General features: G+C 37.9%; 1 protein-coding gene and 1 pseudogene across 3 annotated transcripts in view; one reads left to right on the forward strand and one right to left on the reverse strand.

Moving 5' to 3' along the window:
- Window positions 1-21,781, forward strand: part of TRPM7 (transient receptor potential cation channel subfamily M member 7) — a 119,825-nt gene that overhangs the window by 16,687 nt on the left and 81,357 nt on the right. For all 3 annotated transcript variants that reach the window (XM_055319774.1, XM_055319776.1, XM_055319775.1), the window contains exons 2-3: window positions 6,454-6,533; window positions 15,392-15,430. In XM_055319774.1, coding sequence (XP_055175749.1) covers window positions 6,454-6,533; window positions 15,392-15,430 — 119 coding nt within the window. The remainder of the gene's footprint in view (window positions 1-6,453; window positions 6,534-15,391; window positions 15,431-21,781) is intronic.
- On the reverse strand, window positions 16,069-21,167 carry LOC129506151 (NADH dehydrogenase [ubiquinone] 1 beta subcomplex subunit 8, mitochondrial-like; annotated as a pseudogene).

Below are 21,781 nucleotides of genomic sequence, written 5' to 3' on the forward strand. Positions count from 1 at the left end.
AATTAAAAAAAAACTAATAGTATCTAATTCGTAGGATTACTGAGAGCATAGGATGAGATAATGCATATAAAATATTTAGAACATTGCCTGACAAACACACTACTGTTTAAAATTATCTCTTTGCACTTTGGGCAAAGGGTTTATGAAAGATAACAAAAGCGTTGTACTTTTAGGAGACATCTGTTATGTGACATATGGTTAAATTATATATGAATTGGGATATCTAGTATAAATATTTACCTGGGATATATAAATACCTAGTAATAGAGAAATCACAGCTTTAGTTTCCCTTTGTGCAATGGTTCCTGAAACTTGGCATTTTCCTTGTGGGGGACCTTGGAATCTGTGAAGTAGTTAGAAGAGATAATTGGCTTTGGGGTTTATGAGGCAAGGGCAGATCCTGTACCTACACGTTAGGTATCTTATCACCTTGCACTTAAGTTGCATGGTTGATCTAGGGATTCCCACCAAAGGGGGAATAGTCAGTGCTGCTTTGTTGGCAACCTGTGATCCCAGTCTGTTTCTCTAAGAGACCATGCAAGTGTAGCCTATAGTATTATGGGAGTCTTTATTTTATCTCTATTTGAGCCTAGGAAGGCACCCTCACCCTCTTCATGGGTTTGTTCTCCTTTGACCTGCATTTGTTATACAAAACAATTCTCAACAACCACTATCTGGGGTGCCTGGCTTGGCTTAGTTGGAAAAGCATGGGATTCTTGATCTGGAGGTCTTGAGTTGGAGCCCCACACTGCTTGTAGAGATTACTCAAAACAAAACAAAAAAATAAAACAACCACTGTCTTCCGGGAGTTTGCATTTGAAAACATATGCCTTGGGGATCCCTGGGTGGCTCAGCGATTTGGTGCCTGCCTTTTGCCCAGGGCATGATCCTGTAGTCCCGGGATGGAGCCTGCTTCTCCCTCCTCCTGTGTCTCTGCCCCCCCACCCTGTCTATCAAAAATAAATAAATAAATAAATAAATCTTAAAAAAAAAGAAAACATATGCCTCAAGGTGTTTTATAAACTTGTAACTGTAATAGAAGATAATTTCTGGAATATTCTATCTCTGACTTACTCTAAATTAAGTGTAGTTTAAGTTTTTTTTTCTTTATTTTCATGTTGGGTTTCAGAATCAGCAGATTGGTGTTTTTCATCAATTCTGGGAAATTCTTAGCATCTCTTTAAACATTGCCTTTGCCAATTCTTTCCCTTTTCTCCTCTGGAGGTCCAGTTAAACATACATATATTTGACTTGTTACTCTGTTGTACTTATTTCTTAACAACCTTCCCCTGCCTTTTAAACAGCTTTATTGTTGTTTAATGCACATACTCTAAAATTTCCTCATGGTAAGTACACAAGTTTGATGGTGTGTGTGTGTGTGTTTTAAATATTTATTTATTTATTTATTTATTTATTTATTTATTTATTTATTTGAGAGAGTGAACATGAGCAGGGTGAGTTGGTGGGGGAGCAGAGGGAGAGAGAGAAGCAGATTCCCCCACTGAGCAGAGGGAGCCCAGTGTGGCGCTGGGTACTAGGACCCTGGGATCATGACCTGAGCCAAAGGCAGACACTTAACCGACTGGGTCACCCAGGCATCCCTTGATAGTCTTTAATAAATTTATTTATTTTTATAACCACCACAATACAGTTTTAGAACATTTCTGCCCTCTCACAAAGTTCCATTATATTTGTTTAAGTTTATCACTTACTTTAGCTCTAGGCATTTACTAAACTTACTATGTGGTTTTGTCTTTCTAGAAATTTCATGTAAATGCAATTACGTAATCTTATGTGCCTGGCTTTTTTTTTACTTAAATGTTTTGAGGTGTAGCAATGTTGCATGTTATCCTTAGCTTGTCCCCCTTGTTGTTATAAGTAGTATACCATTATATGGATATTTGATTTTGTTGACTGTTAACAAATACTGCTTCTCTGAACATTCAAATACAAATCTTTTTGTGGACATGTTTTCATTTTTCTTGGGAAGATACTTTGGAGTAGAATTGTTGGATGATATGTAAGTTTATGTTTAACTTTTTAATAAATGACCAAACTTTTCCTATATTATCTGTATCTGAATTACATTAATGATCAAGCAGTAAGCATATAGCAATAAGTACAGTCATTAACCTGCCTCTTTTTTTGCAAACTGTTTCCAATTTGTCTAAGAGATGCAATGTTTAAATAATAAATCACAGGGCAGCCCCGGTGGCGCAGCGGTTTAGCGCCGCCTGCAGCCGGGGGTGTGATCCTGGAGACCCAGGATCGAGTCCCACATCCGGCTTCCTGCATGGAGCCTGCTTCTCCCTCTGCCTGTGTCTCTGCCTCTCTCTTCGCTCTCTCTGAATGAATAAATAAATAAATCTTTAAAAAAAATAATAAATCAGTATAATTTCAGTACTACTCCTGAATTCTGTGTTTTTAAATAATAGCATAATGAAAATTTGATGAGTTTCAAACAGAGCAGTAGGTTATGTTGGTCTTGGTAGAAATTCAGCCTCACATCATCATGTGTCAGAGCAGCACTACCAAATGATATTTTTTTCAAGTTACACGCAGAAGTCATAGGAAATGTCTTGTCTTTTTAGGTTACAAGTGCTGTGCCTTAGCATCAGTGTATGGTTGTGGAGAGGGAGAAGGGCCTAGGATAGGAATAATATACTAGCAATTTAATTGACATGGCCAGATCTTTTGGTTCTCAGGACAGTGCTCTAAATGTGATCCTGGGGATGATGGTTTTATTATTCTATGGTTCTATAGAGGAGTGAGGGGTCATGGTGGAAATTGCATTTTTAAATAGTGTAAGCTTCATTAAGAAGGTGACGTTTGCTCAAAGAGTTGAAGGAGCTCATAGAGTCGATGTAATGAGGCAGGATGCAGAGATGCAGAGCACTAGGACCTTAAAGGTTATTGACTTTGGCTTTTATAAAACTCTTGGGTAAAATGTGTAGGTATTGGAGAGTACTGAGTGGAGAAGTGACAAAATGACATATTTTAAAAGATTTTATTTATTTTGGAGAGAGAGTGGAGGAGGGGCAGAGAGTGGTGGGGAGAGAGTCTTAACAGACTGTCCTGAGCACAGAGCCTGATGAGCTTGATCTTACAACCCTGAGATCATGATCTGAGCTAAAACCAAGAGTTGGATGCTTAAGCAACTGCACCATCCCAGCATCTCTGATGATATTTTAAAAATATTACTTCATCCTTCTTGATGAATAGACTGTAAAGTGACAAAGGTAACAGGAGGGGATACTGGTAAGCCAGGTAAGAGGCGATGATGGCTTGGATCAGAATAGTAGCAGTGGAGGTGTGAGAAGTGGCTGGATTCTGGATGTGTTTTGAAGGCAAGCTGACAGGTTTTGCTCATGGGGCTATATATGAAGTAGATAAAAAGGAAATTAAGAATGTTGGTAAGATTTTTGCCTTAAAAAAATAGAACTGGAAGAATACAGTTGGTATTTACGGAGATGGGGAAAACTAAGAAATGAGTGGATGAAATGTGAATTCAGTTTTAGGCCATCTTAAGCTTATGATGCTTGTTGGACATCAAAATGAAGCTGTTGAGTAGGCAAAGTGGAGAGCATGGAGTTTAGGGAAGGATCTAGTGTGGAAATATAAATTTGGGAGTCATCCAGTGTATTGTGAAAAACTGGGTGTGAGCACTGAAAGAATGAATACAATTGGGGTAAAAAAGGCCAAAGTCTGAATGCATATAATTGGAAAAAAGAAGTCCCAAAGATTGGGAAGAAGAGGGCTGCGTGGGTGGCTCAATCGGTTAAATGTCTGTCTTCAGCTCAGGTCGTGATCTCGGGGTCTTGGGATGAAGCCCTACATTGGGAGGGCTCCTACTTTTCCCTCTCCCTCTGCAGCTACCCCTTGTGCGCACTCTGTCTCTCTGTCAAATGAATAAATAAAATCTCTGAAGAAACAAAACAAGAAAACATTGGGGAAAAGAGGGGAAGAATCAACAAGGGAGATAAAGGAGTGACCAGTGAAGAGAAGACCAAACTTAACTATTGAAGATGTTTTAAGAAAATGGGAGTGATCAACTCTGTTGAATGCTGCTGGATATATCAATGAAGAGGAGTCCTGAAAATTGACCTTTGAATTTAGGGAAAGTCATTGGTGATCTTGTTGAAACTTATTTCAAGGTAGTGATTGGCTTGAAAGCCTGACTGGAGTGAGTTTTAGAAAGCATGGGAGGAGAAGTAAAGGGAAAAACTTTTACCAATAACCTGTTCTGTAGATGGAGGCAGAAACATGCAGTATTAGCTTGAAGGAAATGTGGAGTCAAGCAAAGATTTGTTGTGTTTTGTTTTTTAAAATGAGGTTGCATGCTGATGGGATTGAGTTAATAAAGAATGAAAAAAATTAAGGATTTGGTGGAGAATGTCCCTTAGTGAGGTGTATGGGATCTAAGGCACAAGAGGAATGTTTGGACTTAAATAGAAGTACATGTAGTCACAGGAAGGAAGGCAGGATATGTGGGTATAGATACTTATTGATGGGTGGATATAATAGAAGCTTGTGTAAGTTCTCTTCTTGTTGCTTAAATTTGCTCAGTTAAATGGGAAGTATCTATTAAGAGAGAATGGGGAAGGAGGTTTGGAGGTTTGAGGAGAGAGGGAAGTGTGAAATCATATAGGAGAATGAGAAAATGGACTAGGAATATATAGTGTGATTGTTAGGCATCATTAAGGAGCATTTGAGGTTTGTGGTCACGGTTTTAAAGTGAAACTAGAGGGCATTGTTCTGTTTTTTCTACTTACATTAGCAGGAAGTAAGTTATGGAGCAGTTGGGCAATTGAGTTGAATTAAGGTTGGGTTTGCTAGGTGTATTCTAGAAGCAAACATGAATTTCTGTATGGTAAAACTAGAGAGAATCCTGCCTACCCCCCCTCACCCCCACCAAGCAGATTTTTCAAAGGAATATCAGACTTTAGTTAGAATAAGAAGGTAGTGGAGGGATTATGCTAAGTGAGCTTTAGAATGTAGGGTATTTTGCGGATTCAGGGTCCTAAATTCTTGTGGTAATCTTGTGATTTTTATAATTAGGGGATCTTGGGCAGCCCAGGTGGCTCAGTGGTTTAGCGCCTGCCTTTGGCCCAGGGCATGAGCCCACATTGGGCTCCCTGCATGGAGCCTGCTTCTCCCTCTGCCTGTCTCTCTGCCTCTCTGTGTTTGTGTCTCTCATGAATAAATAAATAAAATGTGCTTTTTTTTAAAAAAGAAAGAAAATAATTATAATTAGGGGATCTTGGTTTAATTTGCTCCCATCTAAGTGAGTCTGTTTATAAAGAACTTTTGATCTAGGAAATGGACTTTTTTTTTTTAAATAAGAAAATAGACATTTTGAATGGAGAGTTTTGACAGAATTTACCAGAAGTAGCATTGGAAGGTTAGACTAAGGTTTATTATTAGGGTATCTGAAGGATTTGAGAGAGGAACCTGCAAAACTTCACCCATCATAATTTTGTCTAGACTGTCTCTTCTCTCAGAGGATCCTTTTAGAACATAGGCTCTTCTTTTTTGGACTATGCTGATAATATTGCTAAGTTATATGGAGGATGGTCCTATGGTTTTTAATCTACTCTATTACAATTTATAGAGTTTCATCTGTTCCAGTACATAATGCTGCTTTTTAATCAGTCACCAGTAGCAGGATGAGGATTCAGAGACTATAAGTCTAAGGATCCAGACAGAAACTTGAATAGTGATATAAAAAAATTAAAGGCATTGTTTAAATTTTTAAAATTATTTCAGATTTACAATAATTGAGGAAAATATGTTAGTCTTCCACTATGATCCTAGATTTGTCTTGCTCTATTAATTTTTTACTTTATGTATTTTGAGACTGGTTATTCATATTTAAGATTGCTATAGCAATCTGGTGATTCAAACATTTGTAATCACGTAATAACCTGTCCTATCCCCACTGATGTTTTGTATGTATTTTTCCTGGTATTTTTCTTTTTTTTATTATTTTTCTTTTGATTAAGTTTGCTTGGTATCCTTTTTTTGTTTATACGCCATTAGCAATCCATGCCCTTATGCTTTATGCATTTATCTTAAAAATTAAATATAGGCAAGTTTTATTTTTTTAGTTACATCTGACATCACTTGTAATTGGTTTTTAAATGATCCACTTCCCAGAATCATACCAGCCCTTCTTGAGGTATTTGGCACATTCTGGGAATCTCAAACTTGATTTTCCTCCTCTCATTACGTGAAGCAACATGTAATGGACTTGAATGGACTTGAATAGAATGTTATATTTTAGGTGTGTTATCTTCAGTAAATCTTTACTGTATATTCATGATAAATATTTAGTAAATTGGAAAAAAATTAAAGAATATAGAGCTATTTCTTTTATGTACTTATAATTAAATTATTTCATTGTACTATTAGAGAGTTAATTTATAAACCATCTTTAAAAACTTTTTGTTTCAGTCCCAGAAATCCTGGATAGAAAGCACTTTGACCAAGAGGGAATGTGTATATATTATACCAAGTTCCAAAGACCCTCACAGGTAAGCATACCTTTGTTTTTTGGGTTCTTCTAGAAATTTACATGTAAATTATATTACTGTTTACTTATTAAAAACTAAAATTATTAAAGTATAGTTACTGTTAACTTTTGTACTTACTGTTAATTAGATTGGCTTGATCTGCCCTTGGCTCAAGTCATGATCTCAGGGTTCTGGCATCAAGCTTCAAGTCAGGCTTCCTGCTTAGCTTCTCCCTCTTCCTACCTGCTCTGTGCTATCTCCCCCCCCACACACACACTCCCTCTCTCAAACACACACACACACACACATGTTAAAAAAAGATTGAGAGGAAATATCATTAGCACAATATCAGTATTCTGGAGTTCTTAATCATATTTACAACATAAAGCCACTTCTTCAGAGTATTCCCCCATTTCTAAACTCCCTCCAGATCATAGTAGTATATTACAAAAATAAGGCAGTTAAGATTCTCTTTTTACTGATTGATAATGAGAACTTAAAAGTGTGTTTCCATTTTTTGAACATCTATTGAGTACCCAACATTATGGTTCATGCTAAAGAAACCAATACAAACCTAAGAGTTTCTATATTTGTTTGCCAAAATAGAGATAATAGCTCGGCATCTGCTTGAAAATCTATCATCAGAGATTGTAGACATCTCTAATTAACTTTTTGATCTTTCATATGGCTTTGATAATAGAAAATTTTAAAAGGCACTAGTTTAAAATTCAAGAAAAAGTTGATCTCTTGAAGTATTTATTGAGGTTACATTTTTCATAATTTTTTTCCTGCGGCCTAAAGATATATAAAAGCTTAAAAGGGCAAAACAAAATTACTTTTTATTTTTTTTATTTTTTAAATTTTTATTTATTTATGATAGGCACACACACACACAGAGAGAGAGAGAGAGAGGCAGAGACACAGGCAGAGGGAGAAGCAGGCTCCATGCACCGGGAGCCCAACGTGGGATTCGATCCTGGGTCTCCAGGATCGTGCCCTGGGCCAAAGGCAGGCGCTAAACCGCTCCGCCACCCAGGGATCCCCAAAATTACTTTTTAGAATTAAAGACAACCTCTCTTCACAGGCACTTAGTAAAAATTAGTTGAGAAAGACATTTATAGGATTTTTCAATCTTTTTACCTTTCTCATCTCCTATCAAACCTTGTTCTCTATCCAGTTAACTTCCCTGCACCTTTTACTTCCATTTGATCTGTACTCTTATAAAACCATAGCCAAATTCAGAACTAGAACAAATAATCTTAAAATTTGTATGAAACCACAGAAGACCCTAGCCACAGCAGTCTTGAGAGAGAGGAACAAAACTAGAAGTTAATCACAGTCTCAGATTTCAAGATATACTACAAAGGTATAATAATCAAAATAGTATGGCACTAGCACAAAAATAGACACATAGTTTTATAGAACACGATGAGAAGCCTAGAAATAAACCCATGCTTATATGGTTATTTAATATGTGACAGCAAGAATATGCAGTGGGGAAAAAAGATTTCAACGAATGGTACTGGGAAAAATGGACAGCTACATGCAAAAGAATGAAATTGGACTACTTTCTTAACACTATATACTAAAATAAACCTAAAAAAGAAAACACTCAAAATGAATTAAAGACCTAAGCTGAGACCTGAAATCATTAAACTCATAGAAGGAAACAGGCAATAATCTCTTGACATTGGCCTTAGCAACCATTTTTATGGATATACCTCCACAGGCAAGGGAAACCAAAGCAAAAATAAACTCTTAGGATTATACCAAAATAAAAAGCTTTTCTACAACAAAGGAAACCATTAATAAAACAAAAAGGTAACCTACTGAGTGGGAGATGGTATTTGCAAATGATATATCTGATAAGAGGTTAATATCCAAAATGTAAAAGGTCTTAGACAACTCAGCACCCCCCAAAAAAGGGTACAAGACCTAAATAAGACTTTTTTCCAGGGAGGACCTGCAGATGGCCAACAGATGGTCAACCTCACAATGATTGGGAAATGCAAAGCAAAACTTAAGTGAGGTATCATCATCTCACACCAATCAGAATGGCTATTATTTAAAAAGACAAGAAATAATAAGTGGTGGCAAGGATGTGGAAAAAAAGAGAACCCTTTTGCATTATTGGTGGGAATATAAGTTGGTGCAATGACCATGGAAAATAGTATGGTGGGTCCTCAAAAAAAATAAAAATAGGAATACCATATGATCCAGGATTTCCACTATTTAGTATCTACCCAAAGAACACAAAAACACTCGTTGGAACAGATATATATACTCCTTTTTTGTTTGTTTTTTTGTTTTTTAAAGATTTATTTGAGAGAGAGAGAGGGAAGGGAAGGGGCAAAGGGAGAGACTCAAGCAGACTCTGTGTTGAGCACAGAGCTCTGGGGCTCAATTTCACCACCCATAAGATCACAACCTGAGCTGAAACCCAAAGTCAGATGCTTAACCAACTGTACCACCCAGGTGCCCTGCTATATGCACTCCTGAATTTATTGTGGCATTATTTACAATAGCCAAGATATGGAAGCAACATATGTGTTCATCAATAATAGATAAACAGATAAAGTACAGGATGTGTATGTGTATATGTGTGTATACATTTACATATATGAGTGTATACACAGACACACAAACACTAGAATATTAGTCACAAAAAAGAATGAAATCTTGCTATTTGCAACAACATGGATGGACCTAGAGGGGCATTATGCAACCCAAAATAAGTCTGACAGAGAAAGAAAGATACCATGTGATTTTACTCATATGTGGACTTTAAAAAAAAACCAAAGCAAAAACAGACTCATAAAAACAGAACAAACTGGTAGTTGCCAGAGTAGATGGGTGTAGAGGTGTGGAGATGGGATGGGGAGATGCATGAAATAAGTGAATAAAATGAATAAGTCACAGAGATGAAAAGAAAAGTATAACATAGGAAATATAGTCAGTAATATTGTAATAATGCTGTATGGTGACAAATGGTAACAACGCTTATTGTGCTGTCATTAGAATATATAGCATTGTTGATCACTAGGTTTTACACCTGGAACTAATTGTAACATTGTATGTCAACTGTGCAAAAATAGCAAAATTGGTAATTTTTTATTAACTGATGTGTTTTTTTTTTTAGAAGGGGAGAGAAAGGGAGGGGAAGGGCATAGAGAGAATCTTTTTCTTTTTTTTTTTTCTTTTTGTTTTCTTTTTAAAAATTGAGATATAATTTATATAGTATAAAATTGACCATTTGAAATGGACATTTTGTTGGCTTTTTAGTATATTCAAAAAGTTGTGCAAATATCACCACTGTGTAATTCCAGAATACTTTTGTCACTCCTAAAGGGAACCTAGTACCTGTTAGTAGTCACTGTCATTCTCTTCTCTCCCCAGTCCCTGACAACTTAGAATCTACTTTGTCTTTATGGATTTGCCTGTTCTGGACATTTCATATACAAGGGATCATAAATATGTGGTCTTTTATGTCTGTTTTCTTTTACTTAGCACAGTGTTTTCAAGTGCATTTATGTTGTATCAGTACTTCATTTGTTTGGTTTTTATAAAAAGATGTATTTATTTTATTTTTGTTTTTTCTTTTTAAGTTTAAATTCAGTTAGTTAACATATAGTGTATTATTAGTTTCAGAGATAGAGTTCAGTCTTATATAATACCCAGTGCTAGTTAGTTACATCACTTATCTTCCTTAATGCCCATCACCCGGTTACCCCATTGTTTCCTATGATTGAGAGTGAGAGAGAATCTTAAGAGACTCCACGCCCAGCAAGGAGTCAGTGTGGAGCTCTATCCCATAACCCTGAGATCATGACCGGAGCCAAAATCAAAAGTCAGACCCTTGGGGTGGCCTGGTGGCGCAGCGGTTTAGCGCCGCCTGCAGCTCAGGGTGTGATCCTGAAGACCTGGGATCGAGTCCCATGTCGGGCTCCCTACATGGAGCCTGCTTCTCCTTCTGCCTGTGTCTCTGCCTCTCTCTCTCTGTCTCTCATGAATAAATAAATAAAATCTTTAAAAAAAAAAAAGTCAGACCCTTAACTGACTGAGCAACCCAGGTGCCCAAGACCGTCATTATGTTTTGGTACGTTTAGTTTTAGTATTTCCTCAATAGGGTTTTCTCTAAAAGATTACTACATTCAGTCTATGTGTCAAATATTGTATGTGCTTTTTTACGAAATATTATAGTAAATATATTTTTTGAATTATAGATATTTATAAGAATGGTAGTTAATATCCTTTTAGTGTATATGTTCCATTATTGGGCAAATTTGGGTTGTTTTTAGCCATGATAAAGTAAAATTAGGCCATAATGAAGACCTTAGTGGATAAAACTTTCTTTGTATGTAAGGCTTTTTTTCCTCCCTCTTAGTGTATATAATGTCAGAAAACTTTCCAAAAGGATAAAAGCAATAAACATTATAACCAGTAACATTTTCTTTATCTGCAAGGAAAAGTGATGGGTAGAAAATAGTATGTCTTAAATTTGCATTTATTTATTTTTTTTATAAAGTATTTTTTTTTAAAGATTTTATTTATTTATGAGAACACAGAGAGAGAGAGAGAGAGAGGCAGAGACACAGGCAGAGGGAGAAGCAGGCTTCGTGCAGGGAGCCCGATGGGGACTTGATCCCGGGTCTCCAGGATCAGGCCCTGGGCTGAAGGCAGTGCTAAACCGCTGAGCCACCCAGGCTTCCCTGATTATTATTTTTTAAAGATTATTTGAGAGAGCATGAGCTGGAGTGGGGGGTGGTTGGAGGAAAGTGGGAGGCAGAGAGAGAGGGAGAGGGAGAAGAAGCAGACTCCTCACTGAGCAGGGAGCTGGATGCAAGGCTAGATCCCAGGACCCTGAGATCATGACCTGAGCCGAAGGCAGACGCCTGACCGACTGAACCACCCAGGTGCCCCTGTTGAGAAAATGTTTCTTATGTTTTTAAAGATTCCTTCAATTTTTGGTAAATTCAGTAAATGTCATTTAGATAAAACTGATGACTCCTTCCAGTCACTATTATGTGAATTTTTGGATTTCTTACTAATTATTAAAGATGTTTTGTTACAATGTAACATTAAGGTTCTTTTTTTTTTTTTTTTTTTTTTTTTTTAAGATTTATTTATTAGAGAGCACCCGCATATGGAGTGTTGGGTAGTGGGAGGGAATCCTCGAGAACAGACTCCTCACTGAGCCCAGAGCCTGACATGGAGCTTGATCCCAGTAACTTAACTTTTCTTTTCTTTTCTTTTCTTTTCTTTTCTTTTCTTTTCTTTTCTTTTCTTTTCTTTTCTTTTCTTTTCTTCTTTTCTTTTTTTCTTTCTTTTCTTTTCTTTTCTTTTCTTTTCTTCTTTTCTTTTTTTCTTTCTTTTCTTTTCTTTTCTTTTCTTTTCTTTTCTTTTCTTTTTTTTCCTTTCCTTTCCTTTCCTTTCCTTTTTCTTTTCTTTTCTTTTCTTTTCTTTTCTTTTCTTTTCTTTTCTTTTCTTTTCTTTCTTTTCTTTTTCTTTCAATAATTAAGTAAGTAAGTAAATAAATATATATATATATATATATATTAAAGATTTTCATTTATTTGATAGAGAAAGTATGAGCAGGGGGAAGGGCAGAGAGAGAAGCAGACTCCCCATTGAGCAAGGGAGCCCGATTTGGGGCTAGATCCCGGGACTCTGGGGTGACAACCTGAGCTGAAGACAGATGCTTAACTGACTGAGCCACCCAGGCGCCCCTAAATAGAATCTTTTAAAAAAAAATTTACTATTAGGTGTTAAAGAAATCTCATTCTGTTATTAAGTATCTTTGGCTGTAGCCATCCATATGGGGCATAATTTTCAAACACTGGTAGCTGGTTATTTCTTTTTATACTAGTTGAAAATTTTTTTTAAGATTTTATTTTAAAATAATGTCTATATCCAACATGGGGTTTGAACTTGCAACCTGAGATCAAGTTGCATGCTCTTCCAGCTGAGCCACCCAACTATATTAGTTGAATTTGAAAATTAATGTATTAATTTGAAAATTAATTTCTTAGAAATAGGTTTAAACATGGATTTTTAAAAAAAGATTTTATGTATTTATTCATGAGAGACACAGAGAGGCAGAGACATAGGCAGAGGGAGAAGCAGGCGCCCTCTGGGGAGCCCAGTGTGGGACTTGATCCCAGGACCCTGGGATCACAACCTGAGCCAAAGGCAGATGCTCAACCACTGAGCCACCCAGGTGCCCCTATATATACATGGATTTGTAAGGTATCAGAATTTTTTAAGTGACATTTTCCTTTCTACTACTGTGCCTTAACTATAAAGTCCCCTTCCTGAAGAAAACCAGTGTTACCTATTTCTTAGAATACCTTAGAAATAGCTAGATGCAGTCTTTGCATGTCCTAGCAGATGTATATTTACTCCTCTCTCTTCCTTTTAAAGTATATACTGTTTAAACCATAGTGTTTAATTATCTTGGCAGTAACCACTGTTTTTAATTGTTGCATTCTTTTTAATTCTATTTATGGATCATAATTTGTTTTAGTAGTTCCTTTTTTTTTTTTTAAGATTTTATTTATTTGATGGGATCCCTGGGTGGCGCAGTGGTTTAGCGCCTGCCTTTGGCCCAGGGCGCGATCCTGGAGACCTGGGATCGAATCCCACGTCGGGCTCCCGGTGCATGGAGCCTGCTTCTCCCTCAGCCTATGTCTCTGCGCCTCTCTCTCTCTCTCTCTCTCTCTCTCTCTCTCTCTGTATGTGACTATCATAAATAAATAAATAAATAAATAAATAAATAAATAAATAAATAAATAAATAAATAAATAAAAGATTTTATTTATTTGAGGGAGAGAGAGAGCACAAGCAGGGGGAGTGGCAGAGGAAGAGTGAGAAGCAGGTCCCTGGTAAGCAGGGATCCTGATGCAGGGCTTGATCCCAGGACCCCAGGACCATGACCCCAGCTGAAGGGAGATACCTAACTGGCTGAGCCACCCAGGCACCCTTTAGTAATTTCTTATTTATGAATATTTTAGCTTTTCTCTTTTTCTTTTTGATTAGGAAAAATGCTGTAGTGAATCAGTAACCTTATACATTAATCATTTTACACATGTGGTACAAATGTTTTTCAGCCTGTAGTTTTAGTATTAGAATTGGAATTTCAGAGGGAGTCTACATTTTTTCATTGTGGCATTCCTTTTTTTTTAATTTATTTTTTTATTTTTTATTTTTTTCATTGTGGCATTCCTAAATTGCATTCCATCGAGATTATATCAGTTTATACTCCCATCAGCATATAAGACTACCTATCCTCCTCAAGATATTATCTTAAAGGATTGGAAAACTCTTCTAATTAAATGCCTCATATGTTTTTGCTGTAAACTATCCATATATTTTCCTTTTTTATGTAGATTTGATGAGACTCTATGTATATTAGGGAAACTAACCTTTTTTTTTTTTTTAAAGCTTTTTAAGTAATTATCTTGTCCCCAACTTTTTTTTTTTTTTTTATGATAGTCACACAGAGAGAGAGAGAGAGAGAGGCAGAGACACAGGCAGAGGGAGAAACAGGCTCCATACACCGGGAGCCCGACATGGGATTCGATCCCGGGTCTCCAGGATCGTGCCCTGGGCCCAAAGGTAGGCGCCAAACCGCTGCGCCACCCAGGGATCCCGTCCCCAACTTTTAAAAAAAGATTTTATTTATTTATTCATGACAGAGAGAGAGAGAAAGAGAGAGAGAGGCAGAGGGAGAAGCAGGCTCCATGCAGGGAGCCCGATGTGGGACTCGATTCCGGGACTCCAGGATCACGCCCTGGGCTGAAGGCGGCGTTACACCACTGAGCCACCCGGGCTGCCCAGAGAAACTAACCTTTTGCCTGCAATTATCTTTTTCCTCAGTTTTAGACTTTATGAGTAGCGTATTTTTGCTTTGCAGAAATATATTTCTATATAGTCAAATCTGTCAATCTTTTTCTCTTACAGTTTCTGGATTTTTTTTAAAATTTTTATTTATTTATGATAGTCACAGAGAGAGAGAGAGGCAGAGACATAGGCAGAGGGAGAAGCAGGCTCCATGCACCGGGAGCCCGATGTGGGATTCGATCCTGGGTCTCCAGGATCACGCCCTGGGCCAAAGGCAGGCGCCAAACCGCTGCGCCACCCAGGGATCCCAGTTTCTGGATTTTGTCACAAGTAGTTGTACTTAAGAAAATGGAAACTATTTTAAGTATTAGGTGGGTGAGGGAATGAGTAAAATAGATGAAGGGGTAAGAAGTACAAACTTGTAGTAATAAATACTAATGGAGATGAAAGTACAGCATAAGGAATATGGTTAATAATACTGTAATAATGTTATCGGCAGATGGTGACTACCCTTATCTTGGTGAGTACTGAGTAACGTATAGAATTATTAAATTATTATACACTATGTTGTGTACCTAAAACTAATGTAACATTGTATGTTAACTATAATATAAAAATGTGGAAACTATGTGAGTTAAAAAAAATAGTTGTTTGAATTTAAAAATCAAAGTATAGGGATCCCTGGGTGGCGCAGCGGTTTGGCGCCTGCCTTTGGCCCAGGGCGCGATCCTGGAGACTCGGGATCGAATCCCACGTTGGGCTCCCAGCGCATGGAGCCTGCTTCTCCCTCTGCCTATGTCTCTGCCTCTCTCTCTCTCTCTCTCTCTCTCTCTCTCTCTGTGACTATCATAAATAAATAAAGATTAAAAAAATATTTAAAAAAAAAAAAAAAAAAAAAAAAAAAAAATAAAAATCAAAGTATAAATGACTTGTGATATCTACTGAAAAACTAAGTATATGGTTTTTATAGTATTACATAGTTTAATTTTAAACTAAAAAACTTTCTAAATGTTAATTAATAAATTTACCTTGTATTATAGATGTCTTCCAGGATGTCAGATTTGTCAGCAACTCGTCAGGTAAGTTTAATAACAAAACTCTGTTGCACGTATTTTGAAAAATAAAACTAATCCAGGGGCAGCCTGGTGGCTCAGCGGTTTAGCGCCACTTTCAGCCCAGGGTGTGATCCTGGAAACCTGGGATCGAGTTCCACTTCGGGCTCTCTGCATGGAAACCTGCTTCTCCCTCTGCCCTTGTCTGTCCCCCCCCCCCCCGCCCCCCATCTCTCATGAATAAATAAAATCTTTAAAAATAAATAAGTAAAATTAATCCATTAGACGCATCAGTTCGGTGGGATAAAACTTACAAGTTACTACATTGACGTTTACTTTGCTCAGAGTTTGGAGCTGAAGGATTGGGCAAAGCTGCTTGAAACTCCAGTGAAACTGCTTGAGTAGATTTCTTTTTTTTTTTTTTTTTTTTTTTTTAATTTATTTATGATAGTCACAGAGAGATAGAGAGAGAGAGGCAGAGACACAGGCAGAGGGAGAAGCAGGCTCCATGCACCGGGAGCCTGACGTGGGATTCGATCCCGGGTCTCCAGGATCGCGCCCCGGGCCAAAGGCAAGCGCCAAACCGCTGCGCCACCCAGGGATCCCTTGAGTAGATTTCTAAAGTTGAATGTGAATTAGTTGGTTAAAAATTGAGCAAAATGGATTTAGGCAAAGAGAACAGAAAGACCTGGCAATGAAAGAGGATTATGGTTCTGTCAGGAAACTGCAGAATGTAGAATGTAATACGGATATTGGAAAGATGTGATCTGGAGAGCTACATAGAGACTAGATCATTTAAGCTGGTACTATGTCACATAGTTTTGATTTCATGTCAAAGGATATACAGGGAAATAAAATGCTTAGTTTTTCTTCTCTTTTTTTATTTGGTAAAAGCAGTTGGCATTTTGAGGAGGTTAGATTGGGAGAAAAAAATAGTTTGGGAAGTTTTAGAGTAATTCTGGAAAATATGAGAGCCTGAATTAAGATAGTGGCTATGGGGCAGCCCTGGTGGTGCAGCGGTTTAGCACCGCCTGCAAGCCCAGGGCGTGATCCTGGAGACCCTGGGTCGAGTCCCACGTCGGGCTCTCTGCATGGAGCATGCTTCTCCCTCTGCCTGTGTCTCTGCCTCTCTCTCTCTGTGTCTCTATGAATAAATAAATAAAATCTTTAAAAAAAAATAGTGGCTATGATAATGAAGAGAATTAGATATATTTGAAGGGATTAATGAGATAAACTCAATAGGATTTGATGAATCCTAAATTTCTTGCTAGATAACTAAATAGGCAGAGGGAGAAGAAGAAGCAGGCTCCCTTAAGAAGCAGGCTCCCTTAAGGGAGCCTGATGGGGAGCTCGATCCCAGGACCCCGTTATCATGGCCTGAGCCAAAACCCAGACGCTCAACCACTGGGCACTGGGCCACCCAGGTGCCCCTTTCTGACCATTTTAAAGACTTTTTTCCTATATCTTTGGTGTTTAGCAGCGCGTGTACAATGTGCCTAAGAGTGATTCTCTTTGTATGTACTGTGCAAAATATCTGTAAGTGCGTATTTTTCACCAAGTTGAGAAGTTTTTAGCCATTGTTTCTTAAAATGTTTTTCTGCCCCACTCTTTCTTCCCTCTTAGAGTCCAGTTATGTTTTCGTTAGATTGCATGATTTTTTTTTTAAATTTTCATTTATTTATGATAGTCACACACAGAGAGAGAAAGAGAGGCAGAGACATAGGCAGAGGGAGAAGCAGGCTCCATGCACTGGGAGCCCGACGTGGGATTTGATCTCGGGTCTCCAGGATCACGCCCTGGGCCAAAGGCCAGTGCTAAACCGCTGTACCACCCAGGGATCCCAGATTGCATGATTTTTAAAAAACATTTTATTTATTGGGGTGCCCAGGTGGTGGTTTAGTCACTTAAGCACCCGCCTATGGCTCAGGTGTAATCAATCCCAGGGTCCTGGGATTGAGTCCCACATTGGGCTCCCTGCTCTACAGGGAGCCTGCTTCTCGTTCTCCCTCTGCCCTTCCCTCCTGCCTGTGTGTGCTCTCTCCCTTTCTCAAATATATAAATTATAAAAATGGCTAAAAAAAGAAAGATTTTCTTACTTTATTTGAGAGAGAGCACGCATGAGCTAGGGGATGGGAGACAGAGGGAGAAGGACAAGCAGACTCCCTCCTGAGCAGGGAGCTTGACATGGATGGGGCTTTATCCCAGGATCTTGAGATCATGACCTGAGCCAAAGGCAGATGCTAAACTGACTGAACCATCCAGGTGCCCCAAGACTGCATGATATTTTATTTATTTATTTATTTATTTATTTATTTATTTATTTATTTATTTATTTATTTATTTATTTTTGCATGATATTTTATTTTATTTATTTTTTTTTGCATTTTTCTTTCTTTTTTTTTTAATAAATTAATTTTTATTGGTGTTCAATTTACCAACATACAGAATAACACCCAGTGCTCATCCCGTCAAGTGTCCCCCTCTGTGCCCGTCACCCATTCACCCCCACCCCCCGCCCTCCTCCCCTTCCACCACCCCTACTTCATTTCCCAGAGTTAGAAGTCTTTATGTTCTGTCTCCCTTTCTGATATCTCCCACACATTTCTTCTCCCTTCCCTTATATTCCCCTTCACTATTATTCATATTCCCCAAATGAAGGAGAACATACACTGTTTGTCCTTCTCCGATTGACTTACTTCACTCAGCATAATATCCTCCAGTTCCATCCACGTTGAAGCAAATGGTGGGTATTTGTCGTTTCTAATGGCTGAGTAATATTCCATTGTATACATAAACCACATCTTCTTTATCCATTCATCTTTCGATGGGCACCGAGGCTCCTTCCACAGTTTGGCTATTGTGGACATGGCTGCTAGAAACATCGGGGTGCAGGTGTCCCGGCGTTTCATTGCATCTGAATCTTTGGGGTAAATCCCTAACAGTGCAATTGCTGGGTCGTAGGGCAGGTCTATTTTTAATTCTTTGAGGAACCTCCACACAGTTTTCCAGAGTGGCTGCACCAGTTCACATTCCCACCAACAGTGTAAGAGGGTTCCCTTTTCTCCGCATCCTCTCCAACATTTGTTGTTTCCTGCCTTGTTAATTTTCCCCATTCTCACTGGTGTGAGGTGGTATCTCATTGTGGTTTTGATTTGTATTTCCCTGATGGCAAGTGATGCAGAGCATTTTCTCATGTTGCATGATATTTTATATGAGTTACTGAAGCCCTGGTTTTTGTTTTGTTTTGTTTTAGATTTATTTATTTTGGGGGGGCTGCTAGAGGGGCAGAGGGAGAGGGAGAGATTTCAGGACCCTGGGATCATGACCTGAGCTGAAACAAGAGCTGGATGCTTAATTGACTGCACCACCACCTAGACACCCCAGTCTGTTTTTTTTTTAATTAAAATTTTATTCCATTGATTAAAGTAGAGCATTTGTATTAATATGTCTTAAGGTTCACCAATCCTTTGTTTTTTTCCTTTGGTTATTGTAGCTTTGCAATATATTTATTTTTTTTTTCCACTAATCTTTATTTTTACAATTGCCAATGTGCTGTTTTGCCCATCCGGTGAACTTTTCTTATATTTTTCAGTTCTAAAATTTTCATTTCTCTATTTTTTGATTCTTTATTGTAGTTTCCAAGTCACTGCTGAGATGCCTTATCTGTATCCTCATTATCACTATTTCTAGAAATCTTTGAACATACTTACATCTGCATTGAAATTTTTGTTTACTAATTCAAATATCTGTGTCATTTAGGGTCTATTTCTATTGAATTATTAAATTTATCTACTTTTTTCTTGATTATGAGTCACTTTTTGTTTTTTCATGTCTAGTAATTTTTTATTGTATTCCGCAGATTGGCATGATCCACTTTAGGGGTTCTGGACTATGTCATCTTCCTTTAAAGGATTTAATTTTTAAATTTTTAAATTTTTTTCCTTTAAAGGGTTTAAATTTTGTACTGACAAGTGGTTGAATTATTGACAGATTCTTTTGTCCCATCAGGCTTGATTTCATTCTTCGTTAGGGCAGTTCTATTATTATTTTGAATTTAGTTTTAGAATGTAGACTGTACTCCTAAAGTAAAACCTTTTTTAGGGTCTTAGCTGAATGCCCAGGATGCCTAATCATGTCTTTTCACTCTTAACTAAGATTGCAGTGCCTCACAGCCCTTTATGATTCAGTTCTCAGGCCCATAGCAGGTGATTTCTGTTAAATGTCAAAATCTTAATTGACACAGATACAGCTCAGTGTGCTGCTAAGAACCCATGGTTAATCCTCATTCGAGTTTCTTGGCTCCCTCCTTCTGTAGCTCTCCTCTGGTACCCTGTACAAATTTTAGCAGCCTGGAATTGTTTGCTGCCTCCTTGCTCATCTCATTGACACCGCCCTTTTCTGCCTGGGCATTCTCTCAATGCACAATGGTTAAGAAATTCCCCCAGGTGATTGGTACAATTACAGGCCTCACCTCATAAATTTTCCTTCATTTCAAGAATTGAAGTCCCATAATTCTTGTTTGGTGCTTAAAAACAGTTATCACATATATTTTGTCTAGTTTTGTCAAGTGTCCCCAAGATGACCCCAAGGTTTGGTGATTAGCTAGGAGGGCTCACAGGACTCAGAATGTAGTGAGTAGTACTCATAGCCAACATATAAGAAGTATGATGATATCTGTGTTGAAGAAGTTCTCTCTTTTCTTAGTTTGTTGAAGATATTTGTAAGTGAATAGTTATTGAATTTTGTTGGTCTTTTCAATGACCAAGCTTTTTGTTTCATTGATTTTTCTCCATTGTTTTTCTTTTCATGTTTCATTATATGCTCTTTATTATTTCTTTCCATCTGCTCACTTTGGGTGTAATTTGCCCTTTTTAAAAAGTTTTTAATGTGAAACTTTAGATGACTATTGCTTACAAGTCGTCTTTCCTTTTTTGTTTTTTTGTTTTTTTTTAAACCATAGCACTGTTTTATTAGGGATTTCATTAAGGTTAAATTTCTAGAAATGAAGGAGTTAGGGAGCAGAAAACTGATGACGTTACCTCCGTTCTCATCGTGAACCTCTGGCATAGGCTCTTTGGTGGGATCACCACCTTGTTCCAGGTACAGATTATTATAAGGATATTGCTTTGGCCCCACAGATTGAGAGGTTGAGTAAGTCTCTCTAACCCAAAACATGAAAGCATTAAGGCCATGAAGCTGAAGAGGTACTTACACATAAGATTCCAGGAAACAGGGCAGCCCCGGTGGCACAGCGGTTTAGCACCGCCTGCAGCCCAGGGCGTGATCCTGGAGACCCTGGATCGAGTCCCACATCGGGCTCTCTGTATGATGCCTGCTTCTCCCTCTGCCTGTGTCTCTGCCTCTCTGTCTCTATGAATAAATAAATAAAATCTTAAAAAAAAAAAAGATTCCAGGAAACAGGCCTGGGGGATGTGTCCACACAGTTTCTGATATACATTACAAGGTCCCAAGGCATCAGTACACCCCAGTTCAACCTCAGGTCTGGGTGGTCCTAGTCATACCATGGACCTCTGTTGTTAGCAGAGTTGCCGTACCCTATGCCATCTATCTGGGTACAGTTGGTAGTCTACCTGCATATTATACTACTTGGTGGTGGTGGCCGTTTTTCTGGGGTCTTGAGATAGGACCCCGAGAGCATGTCCTTGGTAATGTGCAAAGCTTTTGGTGTACCCAAGGGCACCATGGTTTGGGCTGCCCTTTTTAGCCATCAGATTCCTTGGACCTGTGTCCAGGCTGCTGCCATCTTTACCTTCCTCCCATAGCAGATCTTCTTTTTTCTAGTTTAAACTATATACTGCAGATTTTTATCCCATATATTTTTATACTGTAAAGTATATATGTAAATATGGTAACTTTTTGTACTAACACTGTATTGTTGTATTCCATACATTTTGAAATTATTTTTTATTTTATTTATTTATTTCTTAAGAAAAGATTTTATTTATTCATGAGAAACACAGAAAGAGGGGCAGAGACACAGGCAGAAGGAGAAGCAGGCCCCATGCAGGGACCCTGATGCATGGGCCTTGATCCCGGGACTCTGGGATCATGCCTTGAGCCAAAAGCAGATGCTCAACTGCTGAACCACCCAGGCATCCCAGTATTATTTTTATTTTTATTTACATTTTGTTCTACATATTCTCTTTTTTTGTTGTTTTTTTTTCTACATATTTTCTAAGTTCTTTTGTGACTTTCTTTGATCTATGAGTTAATAAAAAGAGTGTTACTTAATTTCCAAATTATTGAGAAGAATTTCTCAGTCTTTTTTTAAGGGAGAGAGCGTGCACATGAGAGTGGTAGGCAGGAAGGGCAGAGGGAGAGAGAGAATTTTTAGTAGACTCCACACCAGCTCAGAGC

Source organism: Nyctereutes procyonoides, unplaced genomic scaffold, assembly GCF_905146905.1.
Source record: "Nyctereutes procyonoides isolate TBG_1078 unplaced genomic scaffold, NYPRO_anot_genome, whole genome shotgun sequence".
Taxonomy (NCBI): Eukaryota; Metazoa; Chordata; class Mammalia; order Carnivora; family Canidae; genus Nyctereutes; species Nyctereutes procyonoides.